The sequence below is a fragment of the Pholcus phalangioides genome, unplaced genomic scaffold, assembly GCF_987345545.1.
Source record: "Pholcus phalangioides strain wild (caught in Gottingen) unplaced genomic scaffold, Ppha-v1.0 ptg000009l_1, whole genome shotgun sequence".
NCBI classification, from domain to species: Eukaryota; Metazoa; Arthropoda; class Arachnida; order Araneae; family Pholcidae; genus Pholcus; species Pholcus phalangioides.
In genome coordinates this window covers 1,496,912-1,516,958 of record NW_028301602.1, presented here as the reverse complement: position 1 = coordinate 1,516,958, position 20,047 = coordinate 1,496,912, and the positions used below count along the sequence as shown (strand labels likewise).

Below are 20,047 nucleotides of genomic sequence, written 5' to 3'. Positions count from 1 at the left end.
GCATGAATGACTAAAAGAATGACCGAGAGTGTATGAAAGCATGAATGACTAAAAGAATGACCGAGAGTGTATGAAAGCATGAATGACTAAAAGAATGACCGAGAGTGTATGAAAGCATGAATGACTAAAAGAATGACCGAGAGTGTGTGAAAGCATGAAATCACCAAAAGAGTGATCTAGAGCGTGTGCAAATTCGTGAATAACTATAAGAATGTCCTATAGCAGGGGTCGGAAACCTTTTTTGGCTGCGGGTCAAAATCAACCGAAATGTGTGCATTAAAAGAAGACGTTTATAATTATACCTTATTTTCGGAATTCAAGTGAGTCATTTGAAATTATGAAATGGGTCACTCGGTTGCCGAGGCCTGTCCTAGAACATGTGTAAACACGAAAACGATCAAAATAGTGACCCAGCAACGAACCATGTCAGTGAGCAGTCAAAAGAGTGACCTAGAGCGTGTGTGCAAACATGTGAATGACTAAATGAGTGATTTAAATAGTGTATGAGCATGGGAGTGACCAAAAGAGTGATTTAAATAGTGTATGAGCATGGGAGTGACCAAAAGAGTGACTTATAAACACGGGTGCACCTGCAGGAGGGGAGGAGGCCAAGCGGGTTATTGCACAGGGTGGCGAATTCGAGGAAAAAGAAGTAAAAAAAATAGACTGGAATGGGAAAAAATGGTGGCAAAATTGTGTGGCGGAAAAACCATAAATGTGCCTCTGTAAGGGTCAGTGGCGTCTCAACAGTTGAACAAGCGAGACCCGTGGCCCCAAGTCAAACAGGGTTCTTCATTATTCTTTTCATTTTGAATTTTTTTAATTAAAATTTTTTTTTTTTAAATCAATATTTCTTTAATTTTGGTAGTGTCAACTCCACCCAGCGGTTCACCACAGAAAAAGATGATTTTTTTCTAGGGAGACTTAGAACTCATTTAGACGGACGGCCCTGATGAGAATCCCCCCGATTTTTTGTTACACGCAGAATTCAGAATTTTGCGAATTGAAAAAATCACCAGTTTTTAATATTCATAATTTTTCTTTGACTAATGCTGTAGTCGATACTCGTACGCACTCGAAAAATCTGTTCAAGACGTTCTATGACAATTCTAGGTTGTGGTATCGCAAGGAGTTTTTCTCTAATAGGGTTGTGAATGAATATGTGAATTCCAACACAATTGACACGTTTAAAAAGCACGTTGAAGTAAATCGAGAAGAGATTCATACTTAGAATACGACAACCATAAATATTTTTTTATGTGGGCAGTAGTATATTTACATTTTATCATAATAATTGGTTTTTTTTATTGCTTTTATTGGGTTGCCGTATTTTTGATATAGTTTAGATATGTATTCGACATCCATATTTTTATGGGCACCCTTGGACTAGATCATACATGTTCGATTGGTCAGCCCGTGACCCGCGAGTCAAAGGTAGCCTTTTAATCCCTCTTATGCGGTTCATGAAGCTAAACTCAATATTATTAGTCTTAATGCATTATATTTAAAGTGGAATCTCCTATAATGGACAATCCCCGGTAGCGGACAATATTTTCAGTTTCAGTTATCGAGAGGTTCCATTCTGCAATAGTAATTTTATGATGCAATTACACCTTTATATATCTCTTATTATGAAGATGCATCTGGGTGATGGTGGTTCAGATGTATCGATGTTGCCCAGACGACAGCCCTAATGCCGGGAAGTAACAATAATTCGGGTAAATTGTGATTGCTTTTCAATATCCTCGGCTCGTCGTCACTGAGAGCACGCTTTCAACACCACTGCATTAACGTATGCCTTACATCCAGTTGTGTTATACTATACAATTTGCATTATAATAATGCAGCATCCTTGAATGACAGTTGAAATCAGAGCAAATAATTTTCAGTTTAAAAGGCATGAGTCATTGGGTAGTTGTTTGGAATCTTCTCTAAACTTATCTGAACCGACTACATTGGATAACCGTAGTCAGAGGCGCATTTATGGTTTTACCGCCTGCGGCCTAAACGAATTTTTGCCGCCCTTCCCCCATTCTAGTCTAATTTTCTTGACTACTTTTTCCTTGAATTCCTACCCTGTACTATAACCCTCTTGCCCCCCCCCCACCCTCTTGCAAGAAAATTTGTGTCTGTGAGTCACTTTTTTGATCACTCTCGTGCTCACCCGCTCTCTAAGTCGCGCTTTTGACCATTCACGCGCTTGCACACAATTTTGGTCATTCACGTACTTGTACACGCTCTAGGTCACTTTTTTCGTTGCTTATCGTCATGGATCTTTGCTTTATGGGTCACTCGTTTAATCATTTACACGTTTACACATGCTCTAGGTCAGTGATTCTCAACCTAGGGCCATATGGCCCCCTTGTGGTCCTGGAATATTGTGGGGGGGGGGTCACGCAATAATGTATGTTTACAATTCTCCATACATATTTTTTGATATCTTGATATCTTATCCTGTGAATTATAATTCCATATATATATATATATCGTGCATCATTCATATATTCATATGTATATATATTCAGCTTGTTATATTTTTATAATATATATATTTTTTTAAACTGTGATGTTTGACAAAGTCCGTTATACTGATTGTTGTAAATTCCCACTCCTGAACCTCCCCAACATTTATTACTCTATGCCATGCTGTGCTCTTTTTATTTTATCGTTTTAGGTGGATGATGCAACTGCTCGATGTGAAGAGACTCCAGAATAGGATTAGACTGGTTACTTGACCAGCAACTAGGGATTGAGTGCGGTGATGATAATGGTTTAATACGTGCCGCTGGATGAGGAACGGACGTACGGTTCTTCCCCGTTGATCCGATGGACGGGGAGTGACGGATGGTGTCGTCCTGCTGTAGGTCCGGCGGGACCTTGGGCTGCCGGGGTGTTCTTACTGGTCCTTTGCGTGTGTCGGAAGTCCGGTGATGCGATGCCGGCCGGCGTTCGACCAGTGGTCTTGGTGGCTGGCGGGGCTTTCCTTTTTCCAACATTGCCCAGCCGTAAGGTGACCTGCTTATATCCTACGAGGGACAGAGCGGGGGCCATGTTTGGTGTTTGAATGGATGCCACGGGAGGAAATCAGAAGAAAGGTGATCCACGACAATGGTGAAGGGAGTCATAGAGAGCTGTGAAGGGAAAAGCTTTAAAAGTGAAACATAGTTGAAAAATATTACTACTTTCAGAATTCATCAGATCCGTCCATAGAACCAGGGGCATGCTAACCTTTGGGTCTATGTGGGCATGACCCGGGTCTTCATGTCTATAATGGAGGGGCGACTGCTCTATAGGGGATCTGGTACTATGATTTTCATATGTAGGCTGTTACTTCCAGCTAAGTATAGAGGGCCGCCAGAGCAACGGTTGATGTGTTGGGAGGGTCGATTTATCATGCATGTTCGTTGGATCAGACCGTTTTTTTACCTTATAATTTCACTCCTGGGAGATATGATAATCCACCACTTGGCCAGGATTCCAGAGATTGATTCGATTTATTAAAATTTCATTCATAATAAAGAAATAAAAAGTATCTCACTCTTGGATAAGGGTAGAGGGGGGCTCTGGATAGGACGGGGGGCACGAGAAAAAAATGTGATCCATAGGGGGGGCCATGCGCTTAAAAAGGTTAAGAAACGCTGCTCTAGGTTATTCTTTTGGTCACTCACATGCTTCTTTCACTCTCTCTAAGTCACTCTCTAGGTCCTAGTCTCTTGCTCGGTATGTCAGTCTTTTGGCAGTTCACATGGTTGCTCACGCCTTAAGTCACTCTTTTTTTACTCACTCACGTGCTTAAAAACTCTCTAGGCCACTCACTAACCTAGTCCCTTGCTTTTTGGGCAGAGGCGGATTTATTGAGATTTATACAAATTTTGCCGCCCTTCTCCCATTCTACAAACTTCCTTTTCCACTAATTCTTCAAATTTTCCGCCCTGGGCTATAGCCCGCTCTAAGTCCCCATTTAAATACTCCACTAACCGTAGTGTGATAATACGAACCTATGAACTGAATGCGTTGTTCATGGTCATATTTGGGCAGAGTTATGTTACCCCTTTACGATATTTCGTGTGTGGATGCAATTGCGATATTTTGTCCTGTGGAATACATTCAAACCAGTTCTCTGTGTTTTCTTTCCCCTTTCCACGTCATCGCGAAGCTGTATTGTAACCCTATGAACCAAGGATGTTTTTTTTTTTACTCCCCGTTTGTTTTCTATACTCCCGTTATGGATTCGCCCCCCCCCCCTCCCCCGCCGCATATAATGTATTTTTCTACTGATTTTTCTTATCTACTTATCTACTACAGTGATATCTAACGAACTCCTCGTCTTACAAATTCTTCGGATAACGAAGTTTCTTATCTATTGAATCAACGAATTATCTTTAGCCGAGTTATCCCTGTGTATACTGTTTTTCTTTTCTATTTTCTTCCTTCGTATATTTTTTCTTTCTACTTCCTTTTCCTAACGTGTGGTTAGGTTAGAGCAAGGATGCAGTAGCGCCAGACCTTGAATCCTGCGAACTACGTGGCCGCAGAAGGCGCCAACTGAAGAGGAGGACGATTATTTACCACCAAAATATCATTCGCTTACACCTGAAAAATGTTCAGAACCGGCCCTGGTTATCAGATTTATCGTCGATTCGTCAAATAGATATCACCCGAATTTGTTGCCAAAAGCTTGTAAGCGAATGGGTTAATAGAAAGAACTAAAATGAGAAATTAGAATTCCACAAACGAGATTACAGCGAAATACATGCCATCAAACAAAAAAAATGCGTTATGGAACGCATTTGGTCGGCAATCTTCTGACTGAGTAGATAATAAAGCGTGTTTGCATTAAGGTATCCGATTACGTTGAAAACGTCATTTTTGAAGAGAATATAGAGTTTTATTTTATTTTATTCTTTTATTGTTTATGGAAGCCCTATTCTTTGTGAGTCCAAAACACGCCTTGTTTTGTTTATACGTTGCTCAGAACCGAAGTTACGTCCACTTTAGCGTTTCGTTCTTACATACTAGTAAATTGTGAAATATCATTACGAAGTTTTAATATGATATTTTTCTATATATTGCCAAGGTTATGAACTGAAATCTAAGGTGTACCGCATGTATTTGTCTAATTACGGTGTTTTATAGAAGAAATGTAGAATGAAATTTCCAAACATTCACACGTAATCAACAGATTTGAGTGTAACTTATGAACACGTCATACAATCCTTTAAATTTTAGTCTATAACCTGGACCATTACTAGCTGAATGTACTGTGAAAATAACAAAACATTCTCCAATTATAGAATTTTCTGCAATCGTGTTTGGAATATCACATGAATTTTTCTTAAAATTGGACATGAAAATGATTCAAGTAGGCCCAAATTTATTATTGTTTTCATCAGTTTGGGACACTTTCCATCAAAAAATGTTATTCAAGTTCACTCCAGTACCGTATCAAAGAAAAGAGTGACAAGAAATGTAGTCGGATACCTTAAAAAGCTTTACTGCGTACCTACAACCTATTTCATTTTGACCTTCGATTGATGACCAATTAATGCTGATATAATAACCTCCTCCAGGTAATAGGACGAATCCAGAATCGATCAATGATCAATCAGATGCAAATTTCAATCAATCTCTCCTCAATTATTCATAAAATTTTTTAATGTTAACGTTATAATGATGGATCATAATGTGTCTGTCGTACTTATGAGATGTGTGTCTTCTCGTATTTTATTTGTTTTTTGCAGTATGAGTAAAGATCTGCATTTCTCATGATGATCAAGAAGAAGTAAAAGAAGATCACCTTGAGAAAGATGAAGAGGCGCTTTTCTTTCTTTCGCAACGAGAGATGGCGCGTGTGGCAAACACAGAGATAACCAATCACGCATAATCGAAGATTTCTTACACACTTTGTTGCCAGGGAATAAGCTTTTCCCGCCATAATAAGAACCTTGGAGAATATGTTCTTTTCTCCCTTCTCATTGAGACAACAACAAAAAAATTACATTATTAGGCATTTCTCAATTAAAAGAAAGAAAGAAACTACCCCAAAAAAGTCATTACCTCAAAATGATGTGCAAGAAGTGTTATTCAAGTTGTCGCTAATTATAACATACTCTTCAGTCTTGAAACGACGAGTGTAATCAACTTTATACAGCAGCATTATGCAATTTAAAAAATAATTTTTTTTCTTCTCATATTATACGGTCAGACCTCGGTATGACGCCACCTCTGGGACCGAATAAAAGTGACTTTGTGAGAAGGGGTGACTTGATAGCGAGTAGGTCTGGTTTAACGAGTAAACGTGCGTCGCAGGAAGGCACATGAGTGAAAATTCACATTCAAAATTCTTATTATGCATAGAAACAGAAGGTTGGACCAGAACTCGCCACGATATAGATTTTACTCATTGAAATAACGAAAAAGAAGACAATGTATTACAAAATGATTGTGATTTAATGAAAAAACAAATAATTATACATTCGTTGAATGTCTCATTCTATAAATGTAATGAAATTTTCATTATAATTTTCTAATGTTCACGCTGTTTGAAGGAATTTATTGAACAAGATTTCTCCTCCGTAGACAAAATCATTTGAACCATCTTTAATGATTGTCTCATAACATTGAAATGTTCAGTAAAATTCGGACGTTGTGAGGAACTTTATTGACAACATTCGATGCTGAGAGAGCTTCCGACATTGATATTTCGGATTTACAGTCACTTTTCATCACTATCCCTTGAAAATTCGTTTTCATTTGTTACTTATACAATAACCTGTGATGAGGAGCTTCGGAAGAAATGAATTCATTGCCAGTGACGTCGGAGCCCCGGGGTGCATTGGGTGCTTGAGCACTCGCAGCATTTTGTAGCACCGGATTGAGCATATTCAGAATTAATTCAAAATCTCCTATATAAAGCCCAAGTCGAGCACCCGCAAATCAAAAACACTTCCGATGTCTCTGGACATTCCTGTCTATTGTCATATATTATCCTGACAGCACCTCAAGCTTTCTGAAAATTTAAAGTCATACCTCGATTTGAACATTCATTTGTTCATTCATTCGTTACTCGTAACAAAATCTCCGTGTGGCTGCTCGCGCCAGAGTGGCTTGGCGGTAAAACCGTCTTCCGCCGTAACGGTTGCCGTCAGGTCCCAGGTTCGATCCCAGGAACGAATATAGATAACGAGATATTTTTCCTACGAGCTTTAGGTGACCACCGACAGATGGCGCTTTCATTTCCAACCCAACTCTATAATGGCTCTAAATTGCAGTGTAGAGATGTGGCCTGAGTGTTGGTGTTTTGTGAAGTGTGTGTATACTGTATACAGGGTGTTCTATTAAAATGGACCGACATACTCAGGGTTGTTAGTAGACATCAATAGGAACAAAAATTGCAATGAAACATGGTGTCGCAAACCACGTTGAGAGGGTAAAAATCGCGAAAAAGTGCAATAATAACTACAAAAACATTTATTTGATTAATTATTACAAGAGTTGTTGGAAGTAGCGGCTGCTGACGTCATTGCACAGTCTACAACGACGTAAAAACGATTCCCAGACGTGCTCGAAGATACCAGGTATGCTTTTATACAGACGACACTCGTGTGGGAGTTAGTGGTCTGTTTGAAAGAGTATCGGTAACCCATAGGATCCTACACTAAACCCAAGGCTTCTATCACCCCCCCCCCGGAACCTTCCATCGCCCCCATTGCGAAACACTGATCTACAGGGAAGGACAATGACATCGACCGAAACGTTCCATTCTGTATCCATATATCAATATCTCGATACGAAATGAATGGTAATCGACGAGCGATGCCAGAAAGTAGATTGTGTTCCATTGTAGAAAGCACAGTCACCCTTATGAACATGCAACAAGTGCGGCTGAACTACGCACCGCACACACAGTGATAAAAATAAAACATTTTTTTTTGCAACAATAAAACAAGGTGGCTGAGTTCTTCAACCATGAAAAATTGCTTATGAATATAAAAATCAATATAAGGTAGGGGATATGGGGGGGGGTGAAAATATATCGCCTACATTTAGGGTTACCAGACATCTTTCTTTTTGATGTCACTTCAAACGGCCTCCTTCGTTTTAGAAAATTTACTCTTAATTATTAGTTTCCGTAATTATTATTTTTTGGGAAAAAATGTAGTTTTTACACTCCGAAGAGAAACATATTTCTCTTCACTGACATGAGTGTTTGTTGTGTGGGAGCTTTTTCTTACACACTTTGAGCAATCGCCGTCGAAATTCCCAGAGCACAAGAACCCAAGTTGCAAGCAGGGCAGCAGGTACTATTCTAACCACAGCTCAACTTGCTCTAGGACAGTGGTTCTCACCTTTTGAAGCCCGCGGCCCTGTTGATTTCTTTTTGTAAGTGGATGTCATATACACGACCAATGGGTAATAAATGGGGAAAAGCAGTTTATCTAATAGCAGCAATAGGAGAAATGGCCTTCTTCATTGACGTCACAAATTTCGCGCGGAGGCCTTGTTCTATAGGTAGTGGTTAGACGCTGTGTTTCAGATGAATGCAGCCCATGCTAGAAAAGCAGAGGAAAATTAGAACTTTTTTGCTTCTCCCCGGGCTTCACATTACATGTCTCGCTGAAGCATTGGAACTGCATTGTATATGTATAGCTGACCGATGACTGTTCCAAGAAATCATCATTGACGTCATGACTCACCCAAGGCGGATTAGGAAAAGACAGAACTCTGGGGGGCCTGATTATTGGGGGGGAGGAGGGGCTCGAATTCCTCAGTTCCTCCTACCCGTTTCCAGCATCTATGGTCTATGGCCTTTGAGAACGAGACCCATGTAGCGTTCCGAAACGGCCGTTGTAGGTCTCATTGCTTTTTAATCTACTCGTACATGGAGTGTCTACTAACACGCTAACAAATTCCTTGGACAGATTGTAAACATCTCTTGGGAATACGTAATAATCACGTTATTATTAAAAAAAAGTCTGGGGGAGTGGGCACGATGATTGCTGGGGGAGAGTATGATGATGATGTCAATTCATATACGCAAATACATTAGATTAAGACGCCTTCGTGTATTAAGGGGTTCTACATTAGATCAGTCGACTTTACCTTTGACGCTGGGTGGGAGGGGTGCCCCCTCCTCGTATCTCCACCTATGACTGAATGAGCTGTTGTTTTTTTTTTTTGAAAGATTATTGTAAAACCCCTATTTGGTGATTTAAATTTATCGTATTCCATTCAGTATTTCAAAATTAAAAGTTTTTTGTTTTGTCAATGGAATAAAAAACAATTACCGAAGTAGAATTTCAATTGAGCGCGTTTCTATCGCCAAGAACAAGCTAAACGCGATACTTATACTGCCATCTTGTGGTGCTTGTACGAAACGTAAAAATTGGGTTGATTGCTTCGCTTGTATCAAATCCGTACAACGAAATATAAAGCTGTATTATAACAGAGAGGCCGGTATTATACACTATAAAAGTTTGATAAAATCCCTTTTATAAAACTTGAAAAATCTAACCAATAAGGTTATTGGTTACATTCTAGAAAATGCAACCGTTGACCTTATTGGCTGCATTTTTCAAGTTTTATAATAGGACTTTTATCAAACTTTTATAGTGTAATACCGGCCTTAGGCTGGAATTACACTATAAACTTTGATAAAAGATATTTTATAAAACTTCAAAAATGCAACCAATAAGACTATCGGTTGCATTTACGCGAATGTAACCGGTACGATTATTGGTTGCATTTTAAGTTTTATAAAAGAACTTTTATTAAACTTTTATAGTGTAATCCCGGTCTAAGTAACTTTATAGTACAGCTTTGTAATCTCTCTCATTTCCACATGTGTTATTTAGTGTGACCACGTGTCCCTATTTAGCTATCCATACTTAGAATAAGACAACCATAATATTCTTTATGGGCATTGTATCATGTGTATATATTTTGTTTGTAATTTTTATTAATTGCATTTTTAATTGGGTTGCTGTATTTTTGAAATATACGACATCCATATTTGTTATGGCCATCTTTTTTTCAGCCACATCGTTGAGCATTGTGCCTGTTGTGGCGTTGTATTTGTATTTTACAGGACATTCCTGTATTTTTTCATGTATTCTTGATCGTCCCACTTTTTTGTGAAAAATTACCCTATTTTTCAACGAAGCTCACTTGTGCGCAGTGCCGTCTTAACTCATGAGCCCACCCGAGTACGGCCCGGGGGCCCCAAGAGAATACGGAACCTCAGAAAAATGAGTAGTAGTTGAATTTTTCGAAAATTTGCCAGGTAGGGCCTCAGAGAAATCACTTTTCCCGGGGGTCCATGATGCTCTTAAGACGGCCCTGCGTGCGTGAATTTTGATTCTTTACTGCAAGGGTGCTTAACCTTTAGGAGAATGCGGGCTACTTCATTGATTTAAAAAACGTTTCGAGGGGCACTTGATTAATTGATCTGGAACAGCATTTCATTTTACTTGAGTAATCTGTAAATGCTGCTTTTCACTTGAGTGCAGTGCCGTAACTAGGCTGGGGCAACCGGGGCACTGCCCCTGGGCCCCCCAAGCAGAATGAGGGGGGAAAGTTTGCATTTATTTTTTTTTGTGTGCGTAATAACTCTTTCAAGAGGAGCTTCAAGGAAAAGTCTTTTTTTTTTTTCAAACCGAGCACAACTCAGGTCTATCGCCGCAGGCAATTTACTACCTAGTGAGTTGTGCCCGAATTGTTAGTGTGTGTACCTAACAGTCTGAGTGCGTATCTAGTGTTGTGTACGATTTTTCAGTGCTGCCATCTATATCTCAGAAGTGAAGTGAGTGATGTGTAGTGACTGAATATTTGTACTGTTTGTAGGCCTGTTGCTCTCTGTGGCAAGACTTTTTAACGGGGAGATCGGCTCGCATTTGCGCCTCGAAGTTGGGAACCACAGAAAGGAAAAGTCTGCCCTGGGGCCTCGAGAAGGCACACTATGGCTCTTCCCCTATACGTTAGAGGGTCGTTGTGAATATTAACGTGGGGACGTGTCTGGCTTTTCTACACTATGGCTCTGCTTGACTGATCTTTTTTTCTTTCTTTCAAAAACAAGGCACAACTCCGGTCTATCGTCTCATGGGCAATTTACTACCGAGTGAGTTGTGCTCAAAGTGAATGAGTATACCTTGAATGCGTATAGGCTATAGTGTTGTGTCTGATTTTTCATTGCTGTGTGCAGTCAGAATTTAAAAAGTGTGGTGAAGTGTAAAGCATGCCCCCCCCCCTCACAAGGGTGGGGCTGACAGGGCAGCCCTGTCAACCCCGGGGGACGATTCTCGTCATTTTATGTTTTTTCATGCTATAAATTCACTGTTGAAGGGATCGTGAAAAGTCTGGCCTGGGGGCCCCTGCCCAAGGGTGTAATGATTGAATATTTGTACCGTTGTAGGACTTGAGTGATCTGGAACTGTGCCGCGATCATATGTAAATGTGCTTCGAGCCACTTAAATTATTTGGAATAGTGTCGTGGGTCACTCGTTATCTCAGAATGCACCGCAGGACACTTAAGTCATATGAAAATTTGTAGTGGGGCCACTTTAGTGATCTGTAAATGTATCATGGGTCACTTAAGTGTTGTAGAACTGTGAAGCAGTGATCTGTCAATGGATATGCTGCGGGTCACTCAAGTGATCTGGAACTGTGCCGAAGGTCCCTCAAGTGATTTGGAAGTGTGTCGCTGGTCGGGGGAAGGACCCATGGGTCCAATACAAGTTTACACCTATGCTTCCTACCAGAAAAATGCCACGGACCCTCGGGGGAGGGGGAAGCGTGGATCCAGGGCCATATTAGGAACACCATGGATCCCCAGGCTAAGTGATTTTTCTCAGGCCCATTACCCGGCTAAAAATGCTTCTGCCTAAAAATTTGCATGCCTACTCTCGAAATTTTTAATCAGATGTAATTTTTATGAGGCCCCTTTTACACTTTAGACCTCTACGTTAAGATGACATAGGGAGTACGAAAGCCTTCAACGCACTTCCAGAGAGTATTTGAAGCATGAGCGGTTGATGGGAACCACTTCACTAAATTGTTCCATGCGTTAAGACGGTACTGCGACCACAGTTTAAGAGCCATTGCTTATAAACGAATCTTTAGCACTCATCAGCTAATTAGTTAGAGCTAGAAAAGCTGGCAGGACGTCAAAGGATAATATAGTATAGCTTTGTATCAAATGAGTTTGAAATGTACATGTCGCATTATATTTGTAATAACTTCAAAGCAGTTTCGTTATTAGGCTTTTGGTGTGCGAAAGCTAGGCAGGACTAAGACATCAACGATCAACGATTTGCCTCCGGAGCTACTTGTGCACATCTCCCTATACATCACATCTCAGTGAAGAACATTCATTGCGCTGGTATGTGAGAGAAGCAGCTCCGCAATGGACCCCTTCCCCATGGAAAGATAATGAATTTCCGAGTACCGAACCGTGGATCAGGCCTATGGTGAACAAGTTGGGTGAGAGGGGATTGCGCTGCCATCTGCCCGAAGCCTCGTCAGACCAATGTCCGGGTATTGAATACTTTTGATTGGGACCTTGTGTACCATACCGAGAAGATATGCTGGATCCATATCTGAGGGTTCGCGGACAGAACCTGAAGCATTTAAAAGTCATCATCAACACAAAAACGCCGCCAGACACCCATGGTGACGGTCACGCAAATCTTTTGCTCCCCATGCTAGCACAACCCTAGCTCTACGGGCCGTACTCAGTCGGACCCATGTAAATTTTTCTACCATCAACTTTAGCAGTTCTTAATTTTTTCGCGTTATGGCCCACTCAAACGATATGGATATTATCCCAGTTTGTTTCTTTCACGATATAGTGGCAAAACCAGGCAACTTTGGTTGGCACAAACTGGTGGAGGAATTCAAATCGCAGAAGACCATAGCAGAACATGTCCAGTCAATGAAAAATTTCTTCGAAAGCATCGGAGACGACTATAGCTCTCTACTAAAAGCTAACAACACGTCATCCAAAGCGCGTAACAAGGGTCTAACCTTTCAGAACGCCTTCATTGACTTCGGGAAAATCAAGGAAACAGCGGAACCAAAAGAGATCAAACGACTGCAGTGTCTCACGGAAGGAGGTATAAAATATCTCATCAACTTCCCAAGCCCGTGTTTCTACGATGAGTACCCTGGACTGGCTAAGATGAAAAGAAACGAAATCAGGAAAAACCTGGAAAACCTTGGGACAAAAAAGCTGTCATTCACCTCGAACAGCGAAAGCCAAAACACCATTGGCCCAAATAACCCAGCTGGATTCGTAACACTTGACGAAACTTATACATCCAGAACTGAATCGGGAATCTCAACCCCCAGGATTTCTCCAGGAAAAGTAGATTCCGGAATTGCTCAAGAATTTATCCCAACGGTCGTATTCACAAATTCAACCTCAGGAAAAGACCCAGAATCCACCGCGACAGGCAGCGTTCCTTCAAACGAAACGGCAAAAAAGGACCAATCAAAAAGCATCCCAGTGCAAGCCACCACGCCTCCCATGGTGAGTGACAGCCAGCCGGTGCCGACGGAGGAAACGCTCTGCCTAGCCGTATGCGCTTCGGGCAACGACCGATGGTTTCAGATCGCGGATCCCCTTCGCGAAATTTGTGCGGAAAATTTTTCAGTGAAACTAGAAGGTGAATCCTACAAGATTAAGTTTCACAGCAAAACGGATTACGACCTAGCCGTAAATTTTCTTCGCAAACAACAAGTCGAAATTGTGCATTTCTCCAACCGCAATAACGAGAACTTTAGTGTCGTGCTAAAAGGCCTTAGCACTCATACGCCGACAAAAGACATACAAACCGAACTCGAAAAACTCGGATACAACGTCGTTGGCATCTCCCAACTCAAATCAAGGCGAAAATCGGCGCGAGGAAAGAGAATTCCGCTCTGGAAAATTACTCCCCCCCCGTGACCATTCGTCCCGCCAAATCACCGATCTCAAAGTGCTGAAATACATCTCAGTAAGTTTCGCACCCTTTAGACGAAACCCAAATCGGCCGAACCCCAAAAGGTGTACCCGATGCCAGCGCTGGACTCACCGAGCGGACACCTGCACGTTCGAAGAAAGGTGCATCAAATGTACGGGACAACATAATGGTCAGCCGTGCCCGAAAGTTCGCGGAAAAGATCAGCCATTCTGCGTAAATTGCAATTCAGAAGGACACCCAGCGAATTTTAAAAAATGCAGTGCATTTTTAGCCGAACTCCGGAAATTAAAATCGGGAAACACAAGCCCGGAAAAATTGAACACCACCCGTTCAATAAACCGTTCGTCACCACAGAACGCAAAGCCGACGGCAAAAAGCACCGACTTCATCCCCAGGAGTGTCCTGAATAAAGACAGCAGTACTGGTGTAAAATCAACCCCGCGGAAAAGAATATCAGCTCCATCGATAAATCAACCGAACTTTGAAAAATCGAGCCAAACAACACCGGCGAAAATCGACAAGTCCAACGTGAAAAGTGGGCCCAGCAGAAACACAAGTCTAATCTCTACGGACTTCCGCTCACCTACTCGATCTACGGACTTACGAAAAAACAAAAAAATTTCCCGAAGCCTATAGCCGAAAGCAGCCCAGTCACCGAGCAGCAGTCAAGAGATGCCGCACCCTCGCCGGCACCATCAGCGATCAGCCGCGCTGAACTTTCTGGACCGTCGACGGATGACTCGGCAGAATGCTCAAATTCGACATATTACGTCTTCGAATTCGCGAAAATATGCTTCGAGGACATTTTAAAACTGAAAACAAAAAAAGAGAGGCAAGCCGTCTTTGAGAGATTTCTCGCGGAAGCAGGAAATATTCTAGAAAAAAAAGATTAGGCCTCCCTCTGAATTTCTCGTAAATTCACTATTTAATCGGATATTTGTTGATCTTTTTCTTTTCCCCATCTTTTTTTTTTCTGTCCAAGAAACCAAAAAATCGTTCTTCAAAAAAACTTTAAAAAAATTTTTTCGTGACTTCAAAAAAAAAAAAAAATCGTGTTCGTAATTTTCTTCTCTTAATCGTTGTTTCTATATTTTTTCCCAGCTTTCATGCATAACCGTACTAATACTTTCTCTTTTTTTCATCATTGCCTTCTAACATTTATTTTTGTGCATGAAATATGTATTTTTACAGGTTCCAGCCAATAGGGAACTGAGTTAGCGTCTCAACCAATGAGAAACGCCAAGGACGACATCAAAGCGTCGCCCGACCGGGCTTCTTCACAAGCGAAGCTAATAATAATACTAATAAAGTGAGGCAGTGGCGGCATTTTTTCAACGTAAAAATTTTTTAATAGTCGACAGACCATTAGTGACCATAGATTTTCGAAAAGAGGAATTTTTCCCAAACTTTCCCTTCTCATACATGCACTTTCACAACTACACATACATTACTCACTTGTCTTTCCCTTCACCGGGGGTCCCCAAGGGGCCCCAGCCTTTATGATGGCTAATGGCCCGCTTTAAGGGCCAGTCACCACCGAAAAATTTTGAGTCTGGTCTGGTCTGGCATTTAAAAGTTTCCACCTTCAATAAAAGCCTAGCATTTTTGGCAATCGATAAACACTGCCATTCTCTGGAAGAACTGGAAATCATCAAAATATGCATCTCTTCCCAACAAACATTCCGTTTCCAATCGACGAATTTGTCACAGGATGCCTTAGGCTTCGAGAATTGACGATATGGGGCTGCGACACGATTCGGTCGGATATCCGAAATCAAAACGGATTCGGAAATATGGTGAAGTTCAAAGTTACTAGTTATTGAAGTCGATTTCAGTGGATTGGACTTCCATTCGTGTTTGAAACGCTCAAAGAACTTGCTAGAGTTGGTCTTCTTAATCTGTCACAACGTGATGTGGAATGGTTCCGTCGGATAAAGTGGAAAGCTATCAAGAGATCTCTGTACGAGATCCGAGTGATTGCCCTTTGACATTTCCCAGCCAGTGCCGTCTTAACGCATGGGCCCACCCGGTCACCTCAAGAGAAGAAAGGCCTCACAAAAATGAGATTTGGTTGAAATTTTTTAGAATTTAACCGGTAGGGTCTCAAAAAAACACAGCCCGGGGGCCCGTGATACTCTTAAGACGGCCCTGCTCATGGGCCCACCCGGGCACCTCAAGAGAAGAGGGGCCTCAGAAAAACGAGAAGTAGTCGAATTTTTTGAGAATTTTCCAGGTAGGGCCTCGGGAAAATCACTTGGCCCGGGAGGCCCCCATGATGCCCTTAAGACGGCATGGCCCCACCCAGCAAAGTGGAGGCATTTGCTGAAGCGATTTGAAATCAGAGCAATGCAACGTGACTTTTCCGAAGTTCTGGAAGCGTTTTAGCACGAGAACGCGAATCCAAAGTTGGAAGCATTGATTCTCGAATACTCTGGACCCGAGAAAACTAGAGTTTAAAGAAAACCGATGCGGAGCCTGTAAAAATCTCGAACAGGTATTCATCCATTCCGCAAGAATTTCTCTTCTGGGGAGTCGAAGGGTGAAAAATTCGTGCTGCAAAAAGAAATTTCTTCTTTCGGCTTCATTGTTTATTACACAATTATTTCAATCGACCTTTATCGATTCCATAAAGGTTGAATGTCCACCATAATGGTAACGTGAATGTATTCTATTCCACGTCGTTGTGAAAAACGTATCAAGTGCAGAAAGTTAACGGAAGTCGTTCAGAGAAAAATACTACAGAGAAAAAAAGTCTTGTATGTGTGTGTGTATAATAAAATTGCATTGGAAAGTAAGATAAAGCGAAAAAAAAAAAAAAATCAGAGCATCTCTATTTTCGGCTGATTTTCTCTAACTCGTATAACTCCGCTGCTTCTTATTCGTATATTGTCTCTGATGCAGGACCGTCTTAAGAGCATCATGGGCCCCCGGGCCAAGTGATCTTTCTGTGGCCCTACCAGGCAAATTCTAGGAAATTTTAACCAGATCTCATTTTTGTGAGGCCCCTTCTGTCTTGAGGCCCCCGGGCCGTGCCCGGGTGGGCCCATGCCTTAAGACGGCACTGCTCTGATGTACATTTTTTTATACATTTCAATTGTTCGGAAATAATGATGCGATAGTTAGAGGATTGACAACATCAAACGACCGTATACGGTACTTCGTTTTCTTTTTCTTAATATTCATATATAAAAAAATCTGTTTGAAAATATTGAAAAAAAAAATCAAAACAATTTCTGCGAATGCGTTACAGTAGTTTCGAAATTTATACATCGCTGATAGATAGTTGGATAAATGATATTTAATGTCAGGAAAATTATTTTTCCCCTAATTTTTATACTTCGACAAAGCATGTTTTTTACCATTTGGAGTGTTTTATTTCTTTAGAAACAGGCATATTTTAGAAGCCATGCATTATTCAAATATGCGCATTAAAAGACGCATTAATTTTCAGTGGAGGGGATTGGGGAAAATCAATCGAACTTTTTTTGTCTGTATAATCGAAAACTTTTTAGTGAATTAGTCGTCTCATCGAGTTATTTATCTAATTTCATATTTATTTAAGTTCTGATTGGTTATATTTTTTGGTAACCGACCAACCAGTTTTGGTAACTATGTGATATTAATTGATGCCGTCTATCATTTTGTCTCTGCTAGTTAGAAAAAGTTCAGGAACATGTGAGTTTTCCACCATTGGCGCGAAATGAAGCACTACTGGAAATTGCATTGGATTGCAATGAATTCTAAGAAGTAAAACGTTTAATCTCAGATGAATGTTCTCTTCATAGTCGTAATTGTTATAATATAACTTAATGAGTTTGGAAGATTTTATTATTTGATTTCAATAAAGAATAAAAATTCTTCAAGTTGGCTGCGTTGAAAACTCGTGGGAAACAGTATATTTTTACAGGAAAGTCACGTGCATGCGGTCATGACGTCCTGCAGCGTCTTATGAAGTCTCCTGTGTTTGTGTCTTTTACAAAAAACTCGGGATCGTCAAAAAATTACGTGAAAATACGAGAATGTCCCGGCACGTACGTGACGTATGGTCACCCCATGAATACATATTCTCTTTTGTTCGTGCCCCCCCTTCCACATCCCCCCCCCCACAACCAGAGCCTTCCGTTAATGAAAAGATATAAGCAGATGGTCAAAGAGACCTGGGCCATGCTGGAAAATTCACTTCATAATAACCGACCATGTCCCGCCATGCTGTCTCAATAAAGGGGATATAAACAGGTCATCGAAGACGACCTCGGCTCATGCAGTGCCGTATTATTAACGCATAAGCCCACCCGGGCACGTCTGGCCAGGGAGCCACAAGAGAATGAGCCTCACAAAAATTGGAACCGGTTGAAATTTTTGAGAATTTGCGAGGTGGGGGCCTCAGAAAAATCACTCTGCGGGGGGTCCATGATGCTTTTTACACGATCCTGGGCCCATGTTGGAAAATATTTGTTACGGTCGCATACTACCTATGTGTACTTACCTACCATACTACCATAACGTAGTTTGTTTCTGTGTACCGTAGGGGAGGGGGGGGGGAGAACTTGGGGGTCTGGTACCCCCCCCCCCCAAATGTGGGGAAATGACCGAAAAAGGAGGGAAAAAGATGTCCAAATCTATTGTTCTATCAATTTGGTCCCTCCCGAACGAAATTTCGGCTACGGGCCTGGTGCTGCCATCTCCCATAATTTTTTATAACAATGAGTGAAATGTAATGATTGATATTGAATATTTGTACTGTTGTAGACCTGTTGCTCTCTGTGGCGAGACTTTTTAACGGCGAGATCAGCTCGCATTTGCGCCTCGAACTTGAGAACCACAGAAAACCAACTTCGCCCAACCATCACTGTGGCGACAGTGGGGCTCGAACCCGGCTCCTCGTGATGCGAGTCACTATGACCACTCCAGGGGCTGGGCCTCACATAAGGGTCGACCCTTTACTTGTACCCTGAGCTCCGTCAGCCCCACTCTTATGGGGGGGGGGCATGTTTGTGTTGCGTTTTATTCTTTCTTGGTCTTCCCCATAGTCAGCGTACGGCCGACTCAACACAAAATTGAGTTAGGCATGGTCAAAGCGAAAGCTTTTGGCATTCATTACGAAACGATCGCCAATCACCTGCTCACTTTTTCGTTATCTTTCGCCATTATTTGTGCATCTCGCGTTGGCAACGTGACTCGCATCTGCGTTACAACAGCTGTTTTATGTTTTTGCAGGTCGATCATTGTTTGTAAACTTGTGACATGCGCGACCTACGCTATTACCATTGTTGTTGTTGTTTTCCCCATTAGCCAAAGGTGCGATAAATTTGAAAATAAATAAAAATTCTCTCATTAGTTTGCATTGTTGTTGGAAGATGGCGGCGGAAACGAGTCGGAAGCCTTCCAAGTCCGTGGGGTTGATTGTCAGACCTCACGCTGTCAGGTAAGAACAGCAGCTCCTTGTTGTTTACAAACTTTTCTTCTTTCTCGCCCTTCCTTCCCTCAGCGCAGCAACTACTACGTTGTTGTTTCAAATTCGCGATCGACGCTGTCATGGACGAATTATTCGTTATTACGATCGACGTGATTCCGAATAAAAATAAATGCGTTACGCAACAATAGGGAGCGCTTCGAAATTGTCGCCGTGGGAAATGGATTCCTGCGCGTTGTTGATTGCATTGTTGACAATAATTGTTGCCACTGCCATTGTTTCTTAAATGGTTCAAAAGCAGTCTTCATGACTGTGGGCATCGGGTGTCCCACGATGTGGAACAAATAAGAGGAAAATTTGTATTTCATTGTGGCAACGTGAAAAAAAAGAAAACCACACCTAATTCACACTTTAACATATTTTTCATCTAGTGCAGGGCCTGAGAAATTGAAAAAAAAGCACCAAAATTTTGGCGCCAGCCACATTTCTCGGGAGCCAAGAATATTTTTTCTTTGAGTAAAACTGCTAAAATAATTTTTTTAGGCCCCGCTACCTTTTCAATGTGGGAAGAAATGCTTGCGAAATTCCGAAATTTTTAATCCAGTCATCACAGACATGGAAAATTTTAAGCACTGTGGTGACCTGGGGTTTGCAAAGCTCTGATCTAGTGAAGAAG

The 20,047-nt window shown here is 41.4% G+C and overlaps 1 protein-coding gene across 1 annotated transcript in view; it reads left to right on the top strand.

The window, feature by feature from the left end:
* The first annotated feature begins 19,165 nt into the window (after positions 1-19,165).
* LOC149081607 (BCAS3 microtubule associated cell migration factor-like) overlaps positions 19,166-20,047 on the top strand; it is a 45,442-nt gene continuing 44,560 nt past the window's right edge. Inside the window, exon 1 of the mRNA XM_089237013.1 lies at positions 19,166-19,383. Within this exon, the coding sequence (XP_089093139.1) occupies positions 19,316-19,383 (68 nt within the window). The 5' untranslated portion in view covers positions 19,166-19,315. The remainder of the gene's footprint in view (positions 19,384-20,047) is intronic.